Here is a 27,703-nt window from a genome sequence, read left to right as displayed (position 1 = left end):
TTTACGGCTTTGCTGTAAAAGGCTTTTCCAGCAGCATCAGCAACAAGTCGGGTAAGTGTGCAGTTTCCTGCTGTGATTATGGATGCAGAAGGGGTAATGATGACACACTCTCACATGTAGTCACCCCATGTCTGTTTACAAACATTCAATAAAGACCTACATAGAAAGAGCATGTCTCTCCTACATTAACCCCTTCCATCATCACACAGAACAGGACAGCCATGACACTTCTCTTTGATTTATGAGCAGAGCAGCATCCATATGGACCAGAATCCTCATTGTGCAGCTGAGTCCTATAGGTAGGATCAGGAAGGTGAAGATTGCAATACAAGATTTGTTTCATTGCATGAATGATAAAAGCGTTCCTTTATAGACGGTTGCCATAGCTGTGTTTGCATAGTTACAGGTCTCCAAGGAACACGGTCATGTGATCATTTTTTGGTTTATTTTGGGTCTCACGCACACCTATATATAAACTTATCCCAGGAAATCAATAACCGGTTTGCAGAACATTGCACAAGCTGCATGAGTTTTGTTATAGATGCTTTAAATGTTGTTTGGAAAAGTCCACGTCTCTGATATATAAAGAGGAACTAAACTCAAAAATGCCTAAAACAAAAAAAATCCACTTACCTCCATACCCGCAGCGCAGTCGATCGGTCTGGAGGTCCCTTTCATTGTGTCCCGCGTCGTCCCAGCAGCCGTCTTGGATGCGCTGCCATCTTTCCCTTCTTCCTACGTCGCCCGACCCAGGTGCGAGATCGGGTGACGTAAGTTGGAAAAATCAAATTTTTTCTTTTCTTATCAAAAGGTTCCTTGTGCACTAAGAAGAAACACCCAAGAGCCTCCGGGGATGCGTGACGTAGGTATCCCAGGAGGCTTTGAGCTCCCATTCATTCTCAATCGCCTAGGCGGTGCGGCACCCTTTTTTTTTAAAAAAGAAAGGGTTTGCACTTAAAAAACAAACAAACAGAACTTTTACCTTACATAATAGGGTTGTCTACCCTTTATGTTAAGTGAAATTTCTGAGTTTAGGTACACTTTAAAAATAAAATACATGTTGATCTGCAGATGAAATAACTAAATATCCTCAATATTTTATTAGGCTGGAGTCACATATTTTTAGAAAGGCAATGCCAGGGCTAACATGACATGCAAAGTGCAGGAATCCATATTTAATTTAAATGAATTATACTTGGTTGGTAAGTGTAACAGTAATGTTCAGGTAGTTCCTATACTGGTAGAACTGATGAAGCGGCTGTGAAACGTCTACAGCATTACAAAAAGTCTGGTTAAAGTTTACCTAAACTCAACATTTTTACTTTACATAGAAGGATGGACAATCTATCGATGTAAGGTAAAAATGTTGGTGTTTTTTAGGAGCAACACTCTAAGCACCGCCCCTTTAGGTCTTGATTGCCACGGCACGCATCCTGGGAGGCTCTGAGTGCTCCTTCTGCACATGCCACAGGCATGTGCAGAAGGGGCATTTTTCTTTCTAGGGTAAAGAGATACCGATCTCACGCATGTGCATGCGTGTTATCGGCGCTCCCTTTTTTTTCCCCTTTACAGTGGCTACGTCACCCAATCTTGCACCTGCGCTGTGCGAGTATGGGTGACGAAGAAATACCGAAGAAGAAGACAGTAGTGAAGTTCGAAGATGGCGGCACCTGGCTCTTCCTCTGCGCTGGGACGAAGAGGAATTCCAGGAAGCTGCGTGACCGGATCGTGGGAAGGACCAGCGCCATCGAGGGACCTGCTGGATTAAAGGTGTAATTTTCTTGTTTTTAGTTTAGTTCCTCTTTAAACGTGACTAACTAATACTAGATATAATTTACATGTAATAATTGCTCTTGAATCGTCAGCTATCTAAAAGTTAGGATATAACTGTACCTGAGTAGTAAAGCATTAAAACACTAAAAAGACACAAAGAAAGTTAGACAATGCTCAGATTGGCAATGAGGTTGCGGTGCAGTAACTGCTTCCTCATACCAGTGAACCACTGCCGCTGAAAGCTTCTCCCCATAGCAGCTCCTCCATGGCAGTAAGTGGTCCAATACTTTTCACTGTTGCCCACTGACAGATCTGCAAATACCAGTTCTTAAAAAGTTCTTGGTGCTGAAGTTCAAATGACCAAGCAGCTGGGTGGGTCCTGGACGGGGGATATGTTTCCCCTTATATAGAGCAGGGACTCTTTAAAACAGGTATTATTCTAGGTAGGAGTCCATAATTATTAGAGAACAACTCTTCAAGAGTTGCTGTTTTTTAGTTAGTTTCAGGGCCCTGGACTGTGGAATAGGAAGAAAGGTACTGGGTGGGCCCTTCTCATTCCACCAAGGTTATTCCCTGAGTTTGGCTTCGGCCAGACAGGAAATCTGGCTACAACTAGCACAGGTGTTCTGTCAGGCCTTTGGCAGCAGGTAGGCTACAGACAAGCCTGAATGGGCACTCTACTGAGGAGCAGTATCTTTGGATTGAACACTGAACACTTGAACATTTGATTTATGGACTATGCAACTATTCCTAAATTGTACTGTAAAGGACTGCACTGTGTAACAAATAAAAAGACTTTTACAAACTTTTTAAAAACTTTTTCATGCTTGCTGCAAGTGCTTAGTGGCCATGGCCAGTTGCCTTACCAATTGTTCCATAATATAAAATTATATAGAAACTTGGCTCTTTAAATGCCAGTTTTTGCAAGTCTAATCACAAACGGTTGCCCACATCCAAGCACCACTTGTGATATTCCGGAGAATTAGTACTGGTAGCAAGCATGCAGAACAGTTTGTAAAAAAGGCTGGTAAATTTCCATATTTAATAAATATTTCCATAAATAATACAGCTTTCTTCAGCATAATCAAACAAAGCTTAAAAGTAGCTTACATCAGTTTATAAGAGCGTTCAGAGTTCACTCAGAGATCCTCAGCAGATCTGCCATTCCACTCCCTAGGCCTAACAGCAAACCTGTACTACTTACATTCAGACCTCCTGTCTGGCCAGAGCTAAACTCAGGGTTGTATATGGGTGGAATGAGAAGGCCCACTCAGTACCTTCTCATTCCAGAGCCTTGAAACAAACTAAACAACAACAACCCTTGCAGAGTTGCTCTTTACAAATTCTGGACTCTACATCTTCCACAATCAACCAAAAACAATACTAGATTTGGACTTTGATACACTTAATTATACAGGTATACAACAAGAATCCTAATGTCTAGCAGAAAGTGGATGTTTTAAAAGTTAATAATGCTACCTTTGCCACACAGATCAATTTTATGCACTTAAAAGTCAATGACTGAACTGCTGCACAATCAATATGCAAGTAAATTACATATGTCACTGATCGTATATTTTCCTCTTGGAAGTTAATATACACTGACTCTGCATAAACTATTTGTGAATACTGAGCAGATTTATTTCATACATTGATTGGAGGGGTTGGGGAAAGAGGTAATGGGGGCCCACAGGTTGCCACAACCTGCTGAGTAGGGGGGAGCTGGGGTGCTACTAATTTCTAGTTACACCCCTGCCTAAAGTTGCTTGAATTTAGAAGTTTTCCTACTTTAACCAAAACTTTAATAAATAAAAAAAAATAATTATATACCCCCTTACATACATCATTTTATTCTACTAAGCAGCAAAATTGTACTTGCATGCTGCAAACTAAAAGTGTATTAGGAATTAAGTTCCATTTCAGCTTGGTAGCCAATCACTACATTCAGACAAGTATTTTTCTGTTTATGGGTACCCTGGGAGCACCCACTATTACTTGTGGGAAGCAACAAAGAGTGCTGACCATATTTGTTCTCCTTCTGTTTGCCTGAAGAATCATATGAGAAGGAACACTGTTACTTGATGCCACAGATGCTGGGCAGATATGCTGAGCAGCCATTGTTAAGAAAACATCTTCTTGCTTCCAACCAGAGTTAGACCCATATATAATAATGGAATAGAATTGAATAAGTCTAATGATGATGAAAACTAATGCAGAATTTAGGAGTAAGGCAAAAGCTAGAGTTGGAAAAAGTATAAGCTGCTCATGAATTTTCTGAATAGGGAACATCTTACCCAGGTTAGCTAACTAGCATTGCATAGGGGACACTTGGGGGTTCTTCAAAACTTGCTGCAGTACAGGGGTTCATATTGCTAAAATTTGGCCTAATTCACTTTGGCATTGTTCATAGAGAAAGGAATCAGTAACTGTTAACTTATGGTAAAATGCATGTTATGTTTCATGTGGTATATTCAAGTGTTATTATCTATATTTTCCAGGTTGACTAAGGTGATGCAACAGAAAACATCTGAAGGTAACAAGTCCTCGTGGCAGGACTCTGTAAGAAATGGTAACCTATATAAGCCTTTTCGTTGTCCACAGTGTGGAGAAAGTTCTCGTTTCAAAAGCCTCTCCTCTTTGAGGGCTCATATGGACTATATGCATAGCTATGAAGAAAGATATTTTTGGGGACAATCGGGAATCATTTGTTCCTTGAAAGAGACAGAACTTAAAAATTCCACAGACCCTCTTAATGAAACCCAGGGGGAATCCATTGACAATGCACTAAATCAAAAGAGCACTTCACCCACATTTTGTGACCTAAGGAATGAGAGCAAAAAAAACACCAGTCCCACAGAGATCCTATCAGAACGAGCCTCACCTCTTGTTAAAAGCTCCTTCTTGGACAATCCAACCAAAAGCCACAATTATGTTATTGGGTATCCTATTACAAATAAGTTTCAGTTAGACCCACAAGAAAAGTCTGTGCTCAATCAGCTTACTGAAAATGTTGATAAGACCATAGAAAAGAAAATCGATAAACTCAATGAGGAACTATGCCAAAAAACGTCAGAGTTGCTGGAAGTCCGAGCTGCCTTTTTACAACTTTCTCAGAAGAAGCAAGAGGTCCAACGCAGAGAAAGAGCCCTCAGCCGACAGGTAGACGTGGCTGTTGAGCTTATTGCAATTCTTCGCCAGCGACTGACAGAATCTGAGCAAGAACTCCAGAGGAAGGAAGAGTAAGTACCTGTTAGAGGAAATAATGGTATCTACTTGGTAAAGTCCAAACTTTGGGCCTGAATAACTAAAGTGCTCCTAGACTGGAGAATATGGAATATCATGAGAGAATCTGTGTGATTCAGCAAACCTAGAATGAATTTCTTAAAACAATTTTCAATCCTTGACAATCCAATTCTTGACGGATCTACTTCAGGTTTGCTGAATCACCCAGGTTCTCTGATGATAGATTATCTTCTCCAGTCTTAGAGTGTTTTGATAAATTAGGCCTTATGTGTTTGTCTATAAAACCAAAATGGTAAATTAATCTTGTAGCGCTAAGCATCCTCATTCCACAGGGATTTACTCCTCTAAAATTATAGTAAAGTTACCAACTTTCTGGATGGGGAATAAGCTCAATTTCTATTTTTCTCTCCTATCCTGTAAATTGGGTAATGTTGGTAGGACAGCACAAAGAAGTCATTCCTTCTCTGCCCCTTTCTGTAAGCATGTTGATGGTTTTACACAGCATTGAGCAAAGCAAAAAAGACTTTAGTATTGGAGTTATGCCTCCTTCGCATTTGTACGGGGGACTACAAAAACTGCCACCCACACCCACCCTGGTCCACCATTTTCATTCACTAGATTTCACATCTTTCGATATATGTGTATGTTTAAATTCAGCCTGCCCAGAAATGCCCACTGCTCCAGTTTTTTTGATAATTGTATAACTGCTCCGGAGAGTCAGCTCATTACTTTTATCAGAGCTGAGGGCTCTTGAGAAGTACTAGAACACAGTACTGTGATGTTTTCAGGAAGTGATCTACAGCACCCTGTCAGTCCTTTCCACTAGCCATGATCTGCCTACATCTCATAGAGAAACATAATGACATTTCTGGCTCTAAAATAAGATCATACCATGGAAATAGAAAGACCTCATTTTAAAATCTAATTGGAATGTTGATATACAGGGAAAGAAGAAAGAAGGCAAAATATAAATAAATTGATAAAATAGATAAATTGGTGGCAACTTTAACAATAAAAGTAACACTTACCCTAAGTTTTGCTTTGTGGTAAAGCTAGGAGGCCTGCTGCTATTTAACACTTCTGATTGTGATAGATATCACATCCCTTGTAGTGTGGTTTGCCCTGCCAGACAGACCCTGCATTTGTTACTGTGTCACATTTTTGGTTTTAGTGACATGATCATTTTGATTTATGTTTACCAGCTAAGCCAAAGTTCATTTAAGTTTCCTTTTAAAACAGTCAATGATTTTAGCATGATGGCTCTCTCACAATGTTCTACTCAATTATAGTGTGTTACCACATATATTATTATACTGTATTTTGACCAATATTTGTTGCACTGAGGTAACCTGCAATTTCCAGTAGGCTGATAAAGTGATGAAATAGACCAATGGTGAATGTTATGCAATGGTATGTGTGTGTTGGGTGTCATTATAAATATAAAACTCTTCACATGACATGCAGCAATGTGCATTGCTCTAACCATGTCCTAAAATATAACCAATAAGTGTCATCCAGTTTTAGGCAGTGCTCCTGATTGGTTGCTCAGGCTGTAGCAACCAATCAGTACCATTGAATAACACAAAACCCTCCCTCATCTGTAATAATAAAGATGAAATGTCACAGAGATAGTGGCCAGATTTTCAGGGATGTTTTTTAATGAACTGACACGGAGCACCCATTGACTTAAAAGCGTACCTAAACTCAGAATTTTTACTTTTACATAAAAGGTAGACAACCCTTTTATTTAAAGTAAAAATTGTGTTAGTGTTTAAAAAATAGAAAAAAAAGGGTGCAGCACCGCCCCCTTAATTCTCGATTGCCTATGTAGGTAGGCAAACTCCGTTCGGATACTGCCTAGCCAGTATTCCAGTCCGGCCTAACGCCCCCTAGTTATTTATTGTTGGACCCGGCCTAATTGAATAGTTGCGTTATTGCGAGTTCCCGCGATATCATCGAGTTCCCACACAGTGACCCCAAATACTATGCCCAAACAGCAGAAGCAATGCGCAGCAACCAGTCTCCAGAAAGTTGACCTCGAACGTCGTGTCTTCCACTCCGAATGGACTGACAAATTCTTTTGCGTCCAACGCAGCAACAAAGGCCTGTGTTTAGTGTGCAATGACGCCAATAGCACTTTCAAGTGGTCGAATCTTAAGGAGCATTTCGATGCCAAGCACACATACAGAGGCTAAACCGCGGATAAGCGATAGACTGAGGCTGCTTGCCTGCAGTCACCATTGGAAAAAAAACTTTCCTTGAACACCCTGTTTCTTCTGACCTAGTGTGCCTTCTTGACCTCCTGAAATGGCCTAGTAGTCCAAAAAATTTGCCGACCCCTGGCGCAGAGCCTTCTGGGATACCTTTGTCACGCGTCCTGGGAGGCTCTTGGCTGCTCCTTCTGCGCATGCCTAAGCATCTCGGGCATGCGCAGAAGAAGTCCTTTCATCAATAGGGAAAAAAATTGCTGATCTCATGCATGCGCAGTGATATTGGCAAGTTTTTATCCCAATCTACATTAACCGGTCTCTTGCCTGCGCAGTGCGAGATCAGGTGATGTAGGAAGAAAAACACAGGAGAGAGGAGAAGATAGCGGTGCCTGGCTCTCCCTCTGCTGGGCCGAAGACAGATAGCGGGACGATGCGGGACCTGATGGAAGAAACCTCCCAAAGGATAGACTGATCTGCGAGATTGAAGGTAAGTGTGATATTTTTGTTTTGGGTTAGTTTTAGGTTTACTTTACTAGGTCTTTGTTATACAAGTTTCACAACTGCCAAGGGAAAATGCAAGATAATAAAAACATCTGCAACTTTTCCCTCATTGATAAGTCAAGCCAAATTATAATTGGTGATAATTTCACTGATTTCACCGCTTTTCCAATGCAATATCACATATCATGGCTAGATGAATCAGAGTATAAAACATACAGAAATAGTACATATGACTTAATCATGTATTAAAAAATCCTAAAACAACAGATCTGTTAGGTTGCTGTTATAACATGATTTTTTTTTACTTTCCTGGAAAAGAACAGTGAATTTAGAAAAAATAAAACATACAAGAATTTCATCTGCCAAGACAAATGTTTTTCAGTGTAAGCGCTATGACATACAGAAGATGAAGAATAAAGTAAATACTGCAATTCACTGTGTTTCCTTCTGAGATGGCTGGTTTAATTCACTTACATAACATGAATATTGCCTGATTTCTATATGAGTCACTGGAAATCTTTTAAAGCTCTTAAGACATACTTACAGTTAACACTATTTATTGGGGAACAGGGTAATCTGCATTATGCTGCATGGTAATTGTATAACATTGTATAAATAAATCATATTCAGCATAACAACATATACGGAAAATATGGATGGATAATACGTCATTTTGGTCCACAGTAGCATCTATTTTTTTTTTTTATTAGCAACCAATAAAAACAGACATATACAGAACTCAATCCGTCATAAGTAGAAAACAGTATGAAATATAAACAAGAAGGAGGCATACAGTCTTGTAATAATATACGTTGCAAAAAAGACATATGGAAACAATGCACAGTATGCCACATTGTGGTAGTGAAAACAATTACTCAATAGTCCTTCTGTTATAAGAACTTGGCAATCTTGTTGCAGGTTTCATTATTCACTGATTTTATAAAAAGCAGAAAAAAAAGAGGAAGAGAAAGAAAGAAGGGGGATAAAAAAAGGGGGGGGGGGGGACAGACAAGGGAAGAGAGGGAGGGGGGAGGGAGGGTGTGTGGACAAACAGTGTAAGCGCCAGGATCCTTATGCCGGTGGGCAGAGTAACTGCAAATAATCTGCAGTGGTCTTAAAGTCAACCCAATAAAACCAGGTACGTACTGGTCCACTTGAGGATCAATCCCCTGATCTCACAAGCTCTTCCATATTTTGTATATCATTCACCCTGGTCATCCAATGCTGTACAGTGGGCAGAGTAGTTTGCCTCCACAACGGGGGGATGCAAGCCTTGGCCGCATTTAACAGATGGCGCGGTAAAGACTTTTTATAGCGTTTCCTCGACATTGCCGACACATGCAGTAGGGCAAGCTCCGGTTCGTCTGGTATCGACACTCCTGTCAGTCTTTGTACAATGTCCGCCACACCCGCCCAGAATGAAGCCAGACCAGGGCAGCTCCAAAATATGTGCCTGTGTCGCCCACATTTCCAACACACTGAGCTTATTTGTGAAAAAAGCTTTGATAGCCGATCAGGGGTTCTGTACCATCTGGTGAGAAATTTTGTAATTAGTCTCTTGATACTGGTTGCTAATTGAGGCCTTGTGTCCATAACATAGCATAGGATCTATCTGATCTTTGGTAAACTTAGTGTCAAGCTCTCTCTCCCATTTGGTAACAAAATAGGGCACAGAGGAATCACGGGCTGTCAGTTGCAATTTATACATATAGGAGAGCGCTCCTCTCAAGGGACCTCCGATAACACATAGACTCTCTAGAGGGCTAAGGGAGCGATTGAAATCCTGTGCTGGCGGCATTGACAAAATAAAGTGTTGAAATTGTATCTTTCTCTTATATCTAGGCAAGGAAGGGAGTGATCTACCTGGAGCTGTTCTGTTGTGGACCAGGTGGAATGGTGCAAGAAATGGGTAGCCCGAAAAACACCACTCAATCCAAATCTTAAAAACTGGGTCCTTCCCACTAGTTGGGAACTTGGGGTGTCCCAGTATAGGAGACATGGGGGAGGGAAAGACAATGATTCCCTCTGCGCGGAAATACCTTGCCACCACCTTAAGCATTTCACCTATCGGAGGGAGGCGACGTAAGGCAACCGTATCTTTAGTTGATGACCATGCGGCCACACATCATTATAGGAGACATCCAGTCTTCTAAGTTCACCCATCCCTTAAAGCTGGCATGTCTGCACCAGTCTACCAGACGGGTCAGATGTTCTGCCTTGTGGTATAATATCAGGTCTGGAAAAGCCATCCCCTCTCGATCTTTCGGGCGTTGAACAAGACATTTGTTAAGGCGGGGGGTTTCAGTGTTCCAGTTGAATTTCAGGAATTTAGAGCAAATTTTATGCAACAAATGGAGAGGGATACGTATAGGTAAGGTCTGGAGTGGAAAAAGAAGACATGGCATGATGTTCATTTTTAAAATATTGCACTGGCCAAACCAAGAAAAGGCCTGTTGCCTCCATCGTTTAAGATCACTACGTATTACATTAAGGAGTGGTACAAAGTTCAGTTCAACTACTCCTCCAAGGTCACCAGGAATGTCAGTGCCCAGATATCTAATAAAACCCGGCGCCCATTTAAGTAGCATCTATTTTAAAGGGGGCGTCCACACTCAATTAGAAGGGAAGAACATATTTAAAACTGGTGCCAGTACCTTTTGTTTTAGGAAAGGTAGGTATTTGGTAGAGAGATGAGTATTCAACAAGGGATTAGGTTAGGTACAGATGGTAGATTTGTGTTGCCTGAGAGAAATGTGATTGACTTGGATGAAACTCTGCCACCTTTACAGCAGTCCCCTAATGTCATTTATTGAACCCACCATGTTGGAAAACCAAGGCAACTGATATTTTTTTTAATTGGAAGAATGCAGTGGGGTCCTTTCTTCTATGAAAGAAAACAGTACTGTCTATACAGTTACCGTTTATTCTACTGTCTCCAAAAACAATCACTAATGAGTGTTTCTATTGACAAGTATTGATAATCTGTGCAAAGCTTAAAGTGGTTTACAATCCAGAAACTGTTTTTCATTATGGCTCATTTAACAGTTTGGAGAGCTTGCTATTTCATGCGTGAATGACCAACCACTGGGGTCTTCATTACCCAGGACATACAATGGAAAATAGGAGCAGTTGTAACTGTAGCCTCAGCCTAAAGGTAGAGCCTATGTTTTACACTAATCAACATGATTCCTTTGACAATGTGGCTTTACTTGGGCTTTAAAATGAACTTGAATATAGAAAGACTTTAGCAAACAAAACCTTATTCTGGGCTGCCTTTACTGACAATTTAACCCAGATGACATTACATTAAAAAAGGTCACAGGAAGGTTAAGCCATCATTTAGCTCAGATGAGCTTAAGAAATAAGTATGCCTTTTAGTGTCAGAAAATAGTTTCAGATTCATAGGATTTAATGTAACAAAATTGGCAGAAAGTAAGATTGCAGTCAATTTGAAACAGAACCAGCTCATTTTACAGCTTTGTCCAGCAAGATGAAATGATATTGTTTGATAGTAAAACAATGGTATTTAGGTATGTAGTATATTGCAGAGATGAGATCAAGTTAAAGAAAGTTTATTGAGCTTTAGCTCAATATTCACTTTTTATGTACCAAATATACTTGCAAACTCAGGGAGGCAGTTACAAGACCAATCAACTTTTACAAAGAGAAAGTGGCAATGATCAAATATTATCACAAGCTCCTGTGCAGAAGCAAATTCTCACACTTGATTGCTGTACAAATCTGATAGAAATACACCAATCACATCATGATTCAATAGGAATATATGCGCCTCTTTCTTTTAGACTAGGAGTGCCAAATCTGGCCTGCAATGTCCTTTTTTTCAGCCCCCAAAGGAATCCTAAATATGAATTGCAGCTGGCCCGCCGCTGCAATTGTGGTACTGGTGCTATATCAGTGAAGAGGGAGTTCCAGCCACTCATAACATTAAGCCTCGCATTGGACTGTTTTCCTAATGCAGGGAATTGTAGTAGCGGTCAGTTTCAATTTTGACCTGAAACTTTGTCTAAGTTTTTAATTTTGGCCCACTGAGATTTGAGTTTGACACCCCTGTTTTAGACTATACTTGCTTTTTCTGGAGTTAATCTTTAAGTAAAATTTGGCCATATTGTACTAAAATTGATGAAACACATAAAGTTCTGTGGATTTCTCCAATATCATCATTATTGTTGCAATGCCTACACATTTATGACTTTTCTTCCATACTAGACCAGTATCAGTCACTATTTTTGGTATGTCCTGATTATGTCCTGAATATCACCTACACCCAAGTTCATCCATGAAATCCGCTCTCACTTGTATTGGATAGATTTTGTAATTCTAGGACATTGCTTTTTATGTAAAAAAATGTGTAAATTCTGTCTGCTAAATGCAATATATGTAGTAGAACATTATTATGTGTCCTTCTTTTTTAGAGAAGTGGTATCTATCAATCACTTCCTGGAGGCAGCTGCTGAGAAGGAATTACGAGGGAAAAGGAGACTCCAGCAGTTTATTGAGAACTTGCTACAGCGAGTGGAACTTGCAGAAAAGCAGCTGGAATTTTATCAGAACCGACAGATCAAAAACAGTCAAGCCAGCGCAGGAGATGCTGTGGTAAGACAGTGTGTAAAGATTCTCATATATAGCAAATGGAAGGCATTTATTCCTTCATAGTGCACTGTGGGCACAATCCTTCAAATTGCTTAGAAGTAGAGTCAGTAGATCTGATGTTTCTTTCTTTATATACTAGAAATAGCGCTAAGTGATGGATTTGACAGTCTGAATACACACACGGAAGCAAAACTGTTACTTTTGTAAAACTGTTACACTGTTTAAAAAAACATTTAAACTATATAAAATTTAAATACAGTGAAAATCATTTTAATTAAAAAGCATTAAAAATATTAATTGAAATTGAATAACTTTTCATGGCACTGCAACCCTGGGCTCGGGAGGGTAGGGGTGACATTCAGCAGCTCATGGCAACATCACATATCCTATCCACTGCCACTAAAGTTGGGCTGTGATGTGTAATATGTGGCATGCCCTTCCTTTTGTGCCAAAAATACATTTCCCAGCCACTGTCATTCATATGTGCATGAATTGTTTGGTAAGTGGTGGCTGGTGAAAATGTAAGAAGCTTGCATTCACTTACTGTATGTGCGGATATAATGTTTTGCAGCTGCTATTACTTATAATTTGCTTGGATGGGCATAGAACGTCGTAACAAATGACTACAGGCACACTGTGCATTGGCACGGGGTCCTGTATCCAAAGACTACACATGGAACTGCTTCAATAAACGGCTAATTCCTGTTACAGAAAATATTACTTTCCTAATGTAATTTTTGCCTTAATATAAACTTTTAAAAACTGTAGGAAACCTGGTGCAGGTGTAAATATTCACTTTTAGTCTGCAGTGTTGACACTTTTTAATAAACACTACAAGGACTCATTTCTGTGAATTTACTGTATGAAGCCAGTCCCGTACTAGTTCAGCTCTTTTTTCTATTAATACTCTTTTTTCAGAATTTTCTCACATTTACCTAATTAAAGTGATAAAGTTCTAATAATGGCTTAGAAGACTGGGATATTATTAATAGGTAAACCTGGGAATGTTTTTTAGGTACATCTGGTAATAGGCTAATACAGAGCCACTATTACTGACTTTCTTCTGAAAATGCTTGTGGTTTGGTTGTTATTCTAACCGACTGAACAAGCATGCAGAAACACCTTTAGCTATGTCCTGACATATACTGACAACATATAGCAGTGGATTGGTGCTAACCCTGCCCAGTTTTGTTTTTCTAAATTTCTCAAACTCTCCTACAATCAGGTTAAATTACAACTATAAAATTATGGCTAGTTATGCACTGGCAGATTAGGGATGATTTACCTGCCAAAGTGCACTCTTCAGGGCTACAGTCGTCCTAGTCGCTTCAACTGTCATTCAGCCATCTTCGTTGGCCAGATCAGGATAATGTAACACATGCGCAGGTTCACAGGAAGTACCTAATTCTGGCACAGAATCATGGCAAGTCTCTACACTGAGCCCTAAAAACCCTAAAAATTTGCTGACAGGTAGGCAGAAAACAGTTTAATAGAGGACACTTTTGTAAAGAAGAGTTTAATTTTGTTTTAAAGAAAAACTTTAGAAAAACTAAAGCCAAAAGTGCCTAAAACAAAAAAAATACACGTACCTTCAATCCCGCGGGGCTATTCGATCCATCCGGAGGTCTCTTCCATCAGGTCCTGCGTCATCCCAGCCTCCCCCCCCCCCTCCCGCAGCTGGCCCGCCAGGCGCTGCCATTTTCGTCTCTTTTCTTCCTACCTTCCATATGTATACACAGCCTTCCATGAGATCGGGTAGATCGGATAGGTTGGAAAAAAAAACTTGCCGATCTCACTGCGCATGTGTGTGTGTGTTTCCACAAAAGGGCTCCAAACACCCCCCCCCCCCTCCCGCGAGCTGGCCCGCCAGGCGCTGCCATTTTCGTCTCTTTTCCTGTTCTTCTCCATATGTCACCCGACCCATGCATGAGATCGGGTAGATCGGATAGGTTGGAAAAAAAAACTTGCCGATCTCACTGCGCATGTGTGTGTGTGTTTCCACAAAAGGGCTCCAAACACCTCCGGCATGCGCAGGAGAAGCACCTAAGAGCTTCCTGGGATGCCTGACGTAAGTATCCTGGGAAGCTTTGCGCTCTGAATTAGGGGCAGTGCTGCACTCTTTTTTTTAAGGATAATAAAAATGAACAGGATTTATATAGCGCCAACATATTAGTGCTGTACTAACAGTAAAAGTATTTGTGTCATTATCAAAAAAGTTCTTTGGTTAAAAGTATTAGGCTGAAATTAACAGGAACATTCCACTTGACAGAAGTATCATCACATATACAATAAAAGGAGAATTGCATAGATTGTTGAGCTGACCTGTGTATGCATTGTATTTCTTATATGCCTACCTACTTTACTATACTTTTGATTTATTAAAACCCATATCTGTAGTGCAAACAATGATTTCCAAGAAATTGATTTGAGAGTAATGGCTTCGCTGAAAGCCTCATTCCTTATTTTTGGCTAGGAAATGGATAGTGAAATTATCCAGACTTCCGTAAAAAATGTAATGGACTTGGTCTATAATAGACCGTAATACTTTTCTTTGCTGCTCATGATGCTTTTTACTTTACAATTTCCGCTGAAAACAACAAAATGCACTAGTTTTACTTGTGTAGTTTTTTTTCTTTTGTTAAAAGGACAGATCAGAAATTTTAAAGTAAACTACCAAGTAAATATGCTCTAGTTAAGGATAGACCAGGGAAGAGTAAAGCTACGTACACACTTCCAATTATTATCGTCGGAAAACGAACGACGAACGTTCCTGCACGATATATATGAACGATCGTATAGCACCGATCCTGCACATAGAGGTAACGACACGATCGTTTGTAGATATTGTACACACAATAGATACGATCGTTTAAGCGATAGAGGAACTATGTGCACGACAGGAAAGTGAACGGACGTTCGTTCATCACGCATGCTCTGAACATGGACGATCAACGAACGACCGTACACACGAACGATGTTCAACGATCGTCGTCCAATCCGATCCGCCGGTCGTTCGTTTCCAACAATTTTCCTCGTTCGTCGGCGTCGTTGGTTACTTTTTTACGAACGATTTTTTGCCCAATCGATCGTTCGTCGTTCGATTGGAACGATAAAAATTGGAAGTGTGTACGCACCTTAAGGCTACCTACATATATCAGACCTTTGTCGTTGGAAAGGATCTTTTGTGATTGATCTGAAAAGATCTATCAGGAGTGATAAGGAAGCACCTAAAGGTGCCACATTTCCTCACTATTTTTACACACACATGTGTTGTTTATAAATATTATGTTGTGATGTAAGTAAATATTTTGTTATGCTTTTTTAATTCTTTACAACTTATTTTCATGTCACATTTTAGATTTTTAGGCAGACCATAAAATAGCTTACTACATATCAGACATCATTCTTGCAGACTAAATAAGCATACATTATCGCCCAGACATTGTGTTTCCAGTACTGAACTGTTTACTTAGTGACACAACCTTTTTAATAGAGCTGTTGACAGACTTGAACTGGTGTAGAAAGTTTGCTAAAATCACATTACTTGTATAGCCTAAATATAAGATACAGTACATGGATTCCTTATAAACATTTAAAATCTTTTAGAATTGGAATCTTCCTTTGCCTAATAATTTACTATTGAAATCAAAGGACAAGCTTTAAAACGTTTGTAAAAACAAATTGTATTGCACATAAAAATACTAGTAATACTAATAAAAAATTTGTTATGCAAACTGCATTGGAAAATACTTTAAACAAACACTAACAAGCATCAACATGCCTTTTAATGTGTTCCGTAAATGTATAGTACCTATGCATGTTAGCACACCAAGCATGCACATTTAGCATGTACACGGGTTAGCCATTGATTTAGATGCTGACAGATCACATCTGTGCAATACATTAGGGTGTATTGTCTGCTTTATTAAGAACTTAGAACAGGGAAAACATAAGTGATCTAACAGACACAAGAATATTATTAATAAAACCTGCAACCCTTTCCAATTCTTTTACATATGGGGCCTTTTAGCACCCTTTTCATAGCAATAAAGTTTAGTGAATAAAAAAAGGATAAAAAATTTAAAGGTAAATAAAAAAAATCAAAGTAATTAAAAAAAATTTACTATCATCTCTTTGGCCCCTCAAGCACACCCAAAAACCCAAACGTTGTGTAGGGTTTAGACATAAAATAACGAACATGAAGCACATATTCAGTATTGCCTAGCATATTGGAAAGAGAATAATTTTAAGTGCATTACAGGTAGTCCCCGGGTTAATGACATCCAACATATGAATGACTCCTAGATACAAACAGGGCTTCCCTGCTTCCTTGTGTGCGAGGCAGAGGCTTAATGGGCGGAGCGGGGCAGTCTGCATGACTTGCAGAAGAAATTTTTTGCTAAACAGAGCTGAGGATGTGGGTAAATCCATTTATGGTACTTTAGTCATGTCCACAAGCTTCAATAAAGTTATGCTTATGGTATTTAGGTTTTATTTAAATCTAAAGTAAAAACAGGAAAGTTTTGCAGAACTTATAAACCAAATCTTTTACTAAAATAGACTCATTTTTACTGTACATCCCTTGTGATGGTGCTACAACATTATATATAGATTTTATATGATACAAATAATGTATACGTAACAGCATGTTTATATGCCTATTTCCACAGGTTGTTCATTTTCAGGCAAGCAGGAAGAACAAGTGTCTGTATGTATCATTTATTCTTTATTTACAGTTAAATCTTTTGTATTATTATATTGTTCATGTTGTTGATTTTAATATGATTCTCTTTTTAATATTTTTATATCTATAATATACTTTTTTTACAGAATATATTTTATCGGTCACCAAGTTTAAGAATCCTGTAAAGTAAACCTGTAGGCCGATACCATTTGTTAAAGTTCTCTTCACCTTAAAAAGTAAAGCCAAAAGTAGCCAACTTAAAACATCAGTTGGTGTCTTTTATGCTGAAATGTATGTGCAAATATAGACATTCAGAAAATTAGTATTTGCAAGGACATTGCCTCCTATGGGACATTATTAATGGCTGGTCAAAGGACACCTAGGGCCCTATTTATAAAACAGGTAATCAGAAATTTCCTCAAACATTCCCTTTTGGCAATCATCCAGGTCCATGTGCTTCAATGGCAATTAATGCCCACCAGGGAATGATTGGGGAATGTCAGGTTCTCTGTTTTATAAATAGAGCCCCTAAACAATAAACTTATCATGTATGAGATGGAAAGAGAGGGAATGATCTCCTGCCTCTGAAAGTAATGTTTTTTTCCAAATATCTTATGGCACTTGAATGATTTGATTGATATGATTTTGTTATTTTATGTGTTATATTTTATGGTTATGCTGTATGTGGCATCTTAGTAATGACAAATGTGCAAAATCTATTGTAAAATCAAATTCATACCATCAAAAATGGTGGTTCATCAGACCATAAAATGTTTTTGTAATGTGAAATAGGTGTTGGAGATACTTGTCAACGTAATTTTTAACATAGACATCAGTGTGTCAAAATCTTCAAAAAACCTGCAGTTTTTTTAATGCTCCAGCATGGTCACGGTTGTTTAGATCAGTGTTTTTCAACTTTTTTTGAGCCACGGCACATTTTTTTACATTGAAAAAATCCTGCGGCACACCACAAATCAAAAATGTTACAAAATGACACTCTGTAGCTAATTCTTTTGTCTCTAAGAATAAACAAGAAAACTGTTACCTACTGCCACCCACTGACATGGAAGAGTATTACATTACTCTGCCAGTCACTACAGCACAGACACTCGACAATGGTAATTAGATCATTTCCCACGGTACACCTAAAGATCTCTCATGGCACACTAGTGTGCCACGGCACAGTGGTTGAAAATCACTGGTTTAGATGACACATCTCCATGGTCAACGTTTGAGACACTTGACCATGGACCTAATAGAGTGGAAAAACAGTGGATATATGAAGATTATACTGCACATTAATACACTCACTGCAATTAGTAACAAAAGTGTATAAAAAGCCAAAACTTTTGTAAAATTTGTATTGCTCTTTTTGTCACCACTCCCATCTCTGTCCTCCTGCTTCTCAACCATCCTGTATGTTTTTTTTCTTCCTATATTTTTAATTGATGTATTCCTAAAACAAATATGATGTCCAGGTCTCTTGGTGGAATCTTTTTAGACACAATGGAGGGGAGGAGACACTAACCCAGCACTGCAGATGCACTAGCTACTCCCTACTGACTCTTTGTGCCACTGTTTTTGTGGATTTCTCTTGATTATGCTGGGATCAGTTTTAAAACAAGAGAAAAACTAATTTTAAGCTGTTACTAAAACAGGCATTCAAGGAACATCTATCAAAGGGAACACTTCTGGTGATGGCTAGCACCGATCACGTGACAGTGACACCACTTATTTCTTGTTGTCTTGTCCTGATAGGAACAGAAGTAAAGGTAGATCTCCCCAGTAGGATAAAGACAGTAAAAAAGAAAAACACTACACCACTCTATTCTTGGAGCTTTTGACCTATTTAGGGTAGGTGTGTTAGTATTTGGGAATATAACACTTGGTATGTTACATTTATTTTTCAGGAACCGAGGAAGTTTCCATTTGGTAAACAACATGCATGATGTCAAACCTCAGTCTGCACAGAAAGGTCGCAGTTACATGAATCGTGTCGGAATCCAACCAATGAAGTTATTACACGAGTCCTCAGAAAGTTGCCGAGAAGTATGGAAACCCCAGAAGAAGGTGGACTCTTCAGGCTCTGCCAGAAAGGTTCACAACAAGTCAAAAATTGGGAAAAAGATATGCATGTGTAATAACGTTCATAAACAGTACTAAAGTACCACCATGTTTACATTTTGTACAGAAACAGATGTCCCTTCACAATTCATGGGGTTAACTTTTTTCCTTAAAAATTTTTAAATCAATCTGGGGAACAGCAATACATATCTTCGTTGCCATTGTATGTTAGGGTTCTGCAGTTTTGGCTGAATCCCATCAAATTATTTCCTTCACTGATGTATCTCTGAGATCTGTATGGTGACATCTCTTCACCTGAGTCTCCAGGTTTACCCACCAGTGAAAACCCTTTAATGCTTTACTTACACATTCTACTTACTCTAGAGCAGTGTTTCTCACCTAGGTTTCTGTAGAACCCCATGGTTCTTCCAGAGCAGCAGTCACCAACCGTTGGTTCTCGGGAAAATTTTGGTGGTCCCTGCTCTGTCCTTATATGGACACAACCTGCCCACTCATGCCCATCCCAGGCTCAGACCTGCTTACTAAACATCCTAGGGGGACAGTAGCACAGGGCTGTGGACACAACTGTCCCTCCCAGGATGTTTAGTTAGCAGGTCTGAGCCTGCAATGGGAGAGTGGGCAGGTTCTGGCATCATGACGTCACTCTGGGGGAAGTTTCCCCTTTGACTCACTCACGGCTCCCCGCACATGCGCGGTCAGGATTCCATGGATTTAGTGGTCCGTGAGGTTTGAAAGGTTGCCGACCACTGCTTCAGAGGGTGCTAGGGGTTCTTTGAGCAATGAGCAATTTATACTTCTCAGGTCAGTTACCACTGACACCTATAATTTTTTTTAGCTATCAGTAGGGGTGACATTTTTCCCAGTAATGTAAAATGCATTCTGATCACCATAATAATATTCTGTGACCTGTGAATTATAGAAAGGGTTCCTTGAAGATATGAAAGTTATTTTATGGGTTCCCTCGTATTACAAAGTTTGTGAAAGGCTACTCTAGATTTTAAAAATCAGAGAATGCAGCAACACTTATTGATAAAGGTGAAACTTTTAGGAACTCTGGTGGGTATACCTCTTTTTTGGAGTTCTCTGTCCATGAGCCTCTATCTGAAACTGGAATGCCAGTTTAGGTGGAACTCTTAAAACTGGAGGAAGAATATTGCTAGTGTATGTTCATACAATTTTTTATTGCTTACATTCCATGATTTGCACATAAATAGTCAGTACTGTACAGTGCTGGTAAATATAAAATGCTATTTTAGATATTTATATATAAATATATATCTATAAAGAAAGATTGACTTGAAGTCTAATGAAAATTGTGTTTACTCTTTAGCTATCACACTGTCTGGCCTATATTAAATAGAAGTGCAAAGAGCAATGATGTGCTTTAGTCTGTAGCATGCTATAACATTTTCAGGTTACAGCAGTAAGAAAAATAAAATATAATGCCTGATTGGTTGCTGCAGTTAGCTATGGTTTTGCACCTTTACGTTGCTTTAGTTAATAAAGGCCATTAGTTAATACGTGTTCCTCTTATGTACAGGGTGACAGTGATTGCTGACATTACACTGTAGGACTAAGGTGAGATGTGGTTGGTACACACCTGACCTTTTGTATAGCACTTAAGCTCATACTGTATAAAAGACCATTGTACAGTGAGTAATTTTGTGAATCTGCACTTTTAGAGGTTGCCTTTCTCTAGTAAGAGTAGGTGTTTGTAAAGCTATTTTAGAAATAATTGGTATTGAATTAGGTGTTATGGAGGCCCCTAAACTATTTATATAAGCATATAATTTGTGTACTACACATTCATGAAGATGGAATAAACATAGCCAGGCATTTTCTATGCATGACTTTTTGTGACATCGGTATCCAAGAACTTAAAGTGAGCCTGTGTCCAGGTTGAAGACAGTCTAGTATTGTTATATTCTTAACAAACAAAAATGTGTTGCTTTTTGACTGACCTAAATGCAGGCACTGTGGAGCAAGTCACTCCTACACAGAAAAATCACTATAGTTGTTCTAGTAATTAATAGCTCAGCTCCTCTTCACTCACCCAGAGCTTTTGATTTGCCTTTACATTAGATATTAGAAAGCTGAAAGGCTGCGCTGTCAAAGCTTTAGGGGGTTAATTGGGTGAGTTGATGTTCAGTGGTTCTGCTGTTAACTTTGAGCATGAATTGCTCCATAGTGCCTGAAGTGATGGAGATCATTGAGAGCTTCTTTATATTGTCCATAACCTGATCAGGTTCACATGAAACATCAACAAATGATTCAGTTGCTTGCTAAAGTCATATGGCTGATTTGTCAAGTGTTGCCAGTCTTGCATGCACCCATATAAGTCTTGTATGTGCCCGAGTAAATGTTTGGACTGTGGTAGGTTGAATCAACCACTGCTTCTTAGGCTGCCAGTAAACAGGCAAACCAAAGTAGTGTAAATGCATAAGGGATGTACCCTTTAAAAAAATAAAAGAATATTAGATGTTCATAACTTAAAGTGAGATATGAAAATGAATACCTTTCAAAATGTTACATACTTTCATATATCGTTACTACATTCAGATGAACACAAACTTGAATGTTTTGACTTGATTTGCAGATGTGTAATATTCCTTTGCGGTGGGTTTCAAGTCTTACAGAGTACACTTTATCCAGGGTATTTATGCTGTCTTTATATTACAAATTTTGATAAGCTAACTTGTTATCCTGCCATCCTAAATAATTGATGGGGGTAGGTAGGATGGGTCACTTGTATGCCTTTAATTCCCTTTATTTGCACATTATCATTTGAATCATTTTCTAATATCTGTGTATAAGTGAACCATGTTTGATATATATGTAGAATCATTCAATGCAATATTAATACCGAACCCTACACCTAAGGTATAAAAAGTCTTGCCAAAACTGGAAGAGCGTGAATTATAGGAATTTGCAAGCAGGAAAAGAATCTCACTAATAGACTCACTCTCTTTCAGTATATCCCTACACCTTATAAATGTGGACCAATGGAAGACCAACATATCCATAAACAAAAGAGGGTGGAGATTCTTAAGTTCATCTAATGCAGACCTTAATCTTACCACTATGACCTTATTCTTATAAAACTGGGAGAAAATAACTAACATACTACCTGATACACTGGAAAGAATATTGTAATATTCCTGTATTCTTACATTGTGCGAGGCTGTGAATAGCATACTGGTATTAAAGTACTTGAAAAAAGAATATAATATTTTTCTGTAAATAGATTTCATCATATAGAATTTCAGACATTGACATTTGTAAATAAATTATTATTATTATGTCATTATATAGTGCTGGCATTATGCAGTCATTGTCAAGTCTATTGTCATTTCACTAACTGTTCCTCAAACGAACTCACAATCTAATGTTACTGCCATAGTTTCTGGTATTGACACAGGCTAATGCCAGCCTAGAGGACAAGTCAGTCAACCCAAATGCATTTTTGGGGGGATTTGGGAGGAAATCCATGCAAACATGGCCAGAACACACAAGCAGATAGGCCCCTGATTAAGATTCCAGCTTAGAATCTTAGTTCTAGAGAGCCAAGGGTGCGAGCTACACTACTAGCCAAACAGTTCCTAAACAATTTAGTTAGTGTGCTTAGAGTTTCCATGAAGGATTTCCAACACTTACTAAAAATAAATCTTTGTTTAAAACTCTCAAACCTTTAAATCTAAAAATATATTTAAAATTATTTGAGAAAAAAAAGTCAAAAGCTTTATTTCACCATAGAATTCTAATTTCCCAGTTATGGTTGATATACATTTGAACACTTTTCTTCTCCATATGCGAATGAAAAAGTAACTTGAATCAGCACAAAGCATCTCAAATCATCCCCTGAAAAAATCAAAAGCATATAGGTGGACCAAGTCAAATCAACTCCAAAGCACCTGAAAGGATATTGATTTAGATTTTCTGTAGGTGTACGTGTGCCCTTATATTGTTAGCCGTACACTACACATAGCAGGCAAAATATCTAATGAGCATGTTTTATGTGTATTTTTGTAGAAAAGCTGCAATGGAATATTTATAATTGTCTAGCATTTGGCACTTTCTAGGAAATATGTTTCCATGGCTACTATAATAAAGGAGATATCGCCTTTGTATATATTACAATATACTTGTGTGTACTGCTTGTCGAAGTGTTTTGTCCATGAACACTTTTGCCCAATTATTAGGGTATCTTACATTATACCTCTATACTCCTGTCACTAGTACCCATCTTGGTCAAATAAGAAGTATAAGGACTAGCCATGTTAAGTATGTTAGCATGTATTGTTTGCACTTACCCTTTTATTGGGCAATATTTTTTTTGTGTGTCTTTAGACACCTCCAGAACAAATCTATGCCTGTAATTGAAAAACTGACACATAGCAAATATATTTTGCAAAGTTTAAAAGTTGCATTTGTGTTTATTGTGTTATACTATTGTGATGATGTTTTAGATTTTAGATGGGGTCAGCAAGTTCTGCTGTGTAAGCAAAGGCTACATTCTTTTTATATTTACATGTTCAAAATGACAGTATAATACTGCATCAAAGCTTTAAGAAATTTAGGTATACCTTCCCAGGGTCTCTTCGCTCACCGTGGTCCCTCCCTGGTAGAGCCTTGGAAAGTCTCATTTCTGCAGGGTATATTCATCTGGGTTGGTGCTGATGTGACAACAACGGAAGTGTGTTGATGACAGTTTTGGTTTACATAATAACTGCTGCTGTAGAGCACCAAGGAGGTAACAAAGGCTTTGTTGGGTCTGTTGGTTTACAGTCTAGCGGGGGAACTTTTGTTACACCCCACTAACTGGATGAAACACTAAAATTGCTTCAAAAATCCAAGCACCATAGCAAGGAAACTTGTTAATAATTGTTCATTTTTTAAATGTAACCATGCTACCATAAAATATAGTGACCTTTGTAGGCAGACATGGACATGACAAGTGAAATTCCTAACTATCTGTTATCTGTCTCATTAGGTATATAAATAAATCATGAAATACCCCATTACCAATTTAAAAGGACAAGACAAGGGAGTTTTTTTGGGTTACGAACACATAAAGTATAATCTTATAGGAAGATTGTTGATCACTTCAGAACTGACAAAGCTGTGAAATGTCTTCAACATTGAATGTGACTAACTACTACTAATACAACCTGAATTAATGACAATCTTCACTGACAATCATTATCTAGGTTGGTGCTAAAATAACAATAATGAGCTTCTTTATTGGGTCTGATTTACTGAAGCTCTCCAAGGCTGGAGAGAATACTTTCATCAGTGAAGCTGGGTGATCCAGCAAACCTGGAATGGATTTGGAGTAATTTGCTATTTGTTAACAAATGTTTTAAATTCGAGACCAGATCCATTCCAGGTTTGCTGGATCACCCAGCTTCACTGATGAAAGTGTATCCTCTTCAGCCTTGGAGAGCTGTAATAAATCAGGCCCATTGTCTCTATCTTTATTAAAGCTAAACAGCGGTGTCTTTGTTACACCCATTAATTAGCTGAAATACTAAACATGCTACCTAAGCATTTAACTAAAAATGTGAAAATATAAAAATGCAAATATTCCATTGTCAGCTGCTTATAGTGGTCATCCTAATAGGGATTAGATTTCTTACATAAAAAATTTGAAACATTGACAAGTAACCAATCAAATCCTAGCTATAACTAGACTTGGCATGGCATTCTAACACCTTTATATTTGATTGGTTACATGCACTGTGCACTTTAGTGTGAAGAACATTGGCTGATGAGTCAATTTGCTAAATAAACTGCTAAAAAATGATCGTGCAGCTTTAAATGGGTGCCTATGAGCTGCATGTTATTGAAATATCCTAATATGTGACATGTAGCGTCATGGTTCAGTCCTAATAACTTTTTGCTTTGTAATACACTTGTAAACTGGCACAAAGATTACATTTTATCTTGTAGGAAAGGAAAGATAGCATCTGATTTTGAACCATGTCCAACATTCATTTTACTTCAAACTAGTTAATGATTAATATTGCATGTTTTTAAAATATGAAATGATCATGATCATTAGATGAACAATATCATCCTTCTAAGCTTCTTTCCCATTATTAAATAATAAGCATCATCTGCTACTACAGTGTAATACCACTCTTTCCTGTACATGAAGGCAAGGTACAGAGATAATGGGCCTAATTTATTAAAGCTCACCAAGGCTGGAGAAGATACACTTTCATCAGTGAAGCTGGGTGATCCAGATAACCTGGAATAGATCTGGTCCATTTGCTGGATCACTCAGCTTTACTGATGAATGTGTATCCTCTCCAGCCTTTGAGAGCTTTATTAAATCAGACCCAATATATATATTTATTTTCTTTTGTTGCTACTGGGGTTTGAAATATAAATTGCTTCAGTCATATTATCCTTTTACACCGGTTTACAATCTTAGATATATGCAGCTGGTACAAGACTTTAAGAACACACCATAGTCAGCTGCTTTTAGCTGTAGACAGACCTACAATGTTCCCAGCAGTATGTTAACATTTGCTGTTGGATGAACTGGTTTACTTTATTAGTCTGTAGAATTGTAAAAGAAAATCTATTTGCTAATGAATTTTGTTCATAGCTTTTCTAAGGTCCAATATTACATTTATCAAAATTGTGTAAGAGTTACAGTGCAATTACATTACAATACCAAGGGTAACAATAATACCTAATGGATTAACTAGTAAGTTGACCTAAAATAAAAAAAGATCAGGCTTGTCCTACCCCCATATGTCTGTTACATGTAAAAAGTAAGTACAAAGAGCAGAAAAACACTTAACCTGTTACCCAAACAAGCCTTCGTTCAGGTTTAACCAGCTTGATTACTTGTTACTTCTAACTACGACAAACAGGGGGGCAGACCTTGATTAAAGTTTTATTGATCTAGTTGGAATTGGTATATGTGGGGTCTAGCACAGCGGTCGCCAACCTTTTGGACATTACGGACCACTAATTTCACGCACTCCAAACCGTGCATGAGTGACGTCATCATGCCAGAACCCACCCACTCTACTATCGCAGGTCTGACCCTGAAATGTGAGAGTGGTGGGTAGTGTCTAGAGACACAACCCGCCCTGAACCTGTGATCTGTACGGAAGACATGGTTCGTGGCTGTGGCCAGTGCGCCCCCCCAGCAGGGTCCTTCTCCTTTCTTGCTGACCAATGGTTGGCGACCGCTGATCTAGAACACAAAAAAAAATCTAAATGTGCACTATTTAATTTTTCAATATTAGTTTGCACTTGATAGAATAATGATAGTTGTGTATTAAAGAGTTTTTTATTAAAAAAATAAATATTATTCACTTACATGTGGAAGCAAAAGAATGTAGCCATTTTTTCATTAGCTTGACCAAGAAAGTTGAGCTAATAGTCAAACTTGTCAGAGGGATTTCTGTCATATATCCTATTCAGGGTATGTGTTCCCTAAAATGGTTAAGCTGTGATGCCCAAAAAAACAAATTAAGACAGAAGTAAACACAAACCTACTTCTATCTTTTTTGCCTTAACCTCCATTCTACTGAGAAGAATACACAGTTTTGGGGATCTCTGCTTCAACTTACTCTCAGTAACATGCTCCAAAACTAACTCATACCACCAATATCAATCATATCTTAAAATACCTCCAATAGTATTGTGAGCAACTGGATAATTCATCAAGGTCAGTGTGGGGACAGAAATATTCTTCACAAAGGTTACAAAGTTGAAGAACCCCTTAAACCGCCTTAAATGTGAGTTGAGCGAATCCTTGTACTTTATCAAATATCACTTTATCATAATGATACATGAATGAAGTTTCTTCTTTATTGTGCTCTATGGAGTTTATTGGCAGAAACCCCACTCTTACAACCATCTCATGTCAGTATGGCTGATTTAATTTAAGGACTTCACACATCCCTCAACTATTGTGTGAGATTTACCTTGCTGAAGGTAGTAAATCCAGAGTACGGGCTTTCCTATATTATGTGTTTTGAAGAACCTCAAGTTGTAACAAGCCTGCATAACAAATCTTGTAATAAATACATAGATACAGATAGATTAAGTTTTATTAAAACTTGCTCAAAAATCTTGGCAAATAAAAAGCTAAGGTTTGATGTCAATGACCTTGTCCATTGGATATTACCAAACACATCACATGATGATGTTCCCATCAGCTATAAATCTTTTTCAAATGGATGGCACAGGGTATGGTTTCACAAACACAGCTTTGTCTCGTGTTTTATTTAGGCAGTTGTATTATGTGTCATTTACAAAAAATCTCTTAAAATAAAGATACCCTCAAATATGGTTTTGTTAATCGATTTGTCTTGTCACTCTTGTGATTTATAGTCTAATCCCACAACAGCTCTGTACAGATATTTTTGTAAAGATGAGTGTATATCAGTCTAAAGAAATGTAAGTTATCCTAATACTGCTGTGGATTTCTTTATCACATTTACTAAAGTCTATGTAAGCATTAAGTGATTTGATGGATTTGGATTTTTTTCTTGGAACACAAATTGTTGCATAAATATTGACTTGTACTGAAATATCAATAATACTATCATTAAAGTTTAAGCCAATTTCA

At 38.3% G+C, this 27,703-nt stretch overlaps 1 protein-coding gene across 1 annotated transcript; it reads left to right on the top strand.

Annotated features, from left to right (window-relative positions):
- ZNF365 (zinc finger protein 365) lies at positions 1–27,703 on the top strand. The gene is made up of 5 exons (XM_072423967.1): positions 1–51; positions 4,272–5,012; positions 12,161–12,341; positions 17,009–17,046; positions 18,933–27,703. Exons 2-5 carry the CDS (start codon positions 4,285–4,287, stop codon positions 19,183–19,185), a joined length of 1,200 nt encoding a protein of 399 aa, XP_072280068.1. The 5' UTR covers positions 1–51; positions 4,272–4,284; the 3' UTR covers positions 19,186–27,703.

This window comes from Pyxicephalus adspersus, chromosome 10, assembly GCF_032062135.1.
Source record: "Pyxicephalus adspersus chromosome 10, UCB_Pads_2.0, whole genome shotgun sequence".
Taxonomy (NCBI): Eukaryota; Metazoa; Chordata; class Amphibia; order Anura; family Pyxicephalidae; genus Pyxicephalus; species Pyxicephalus adspersus.
The sequence above is the reverse complement of the archived record's forward strand: the minus strand, read 5'-3'. Positions and strand labels throughout refer to the sequence as shown.

Coding starts and splice junctions, on each gene's coding strand:
- ZNF365 (XM_072423967.1), top strand. CDS start 4,285: ATGCAACAGAAAACATCTGAAGGTAACAAGTCCTCGTGGCAGGACTCT. Junction 5,013..12,160: donor GAACTCCAGAGGAAGGAAGA/GTAAGTACCTGT, acceptor CTTCTTTTTTAG/AGAAGTGGTATCTATCAATC. Junction 12,342..17,008: donor CCAGCGCAGGAGATGCTGTG/GTAAGACAGTGT, acceptor CTATTTCCACAG/GTTGTTCATTTTCAGGCAAG.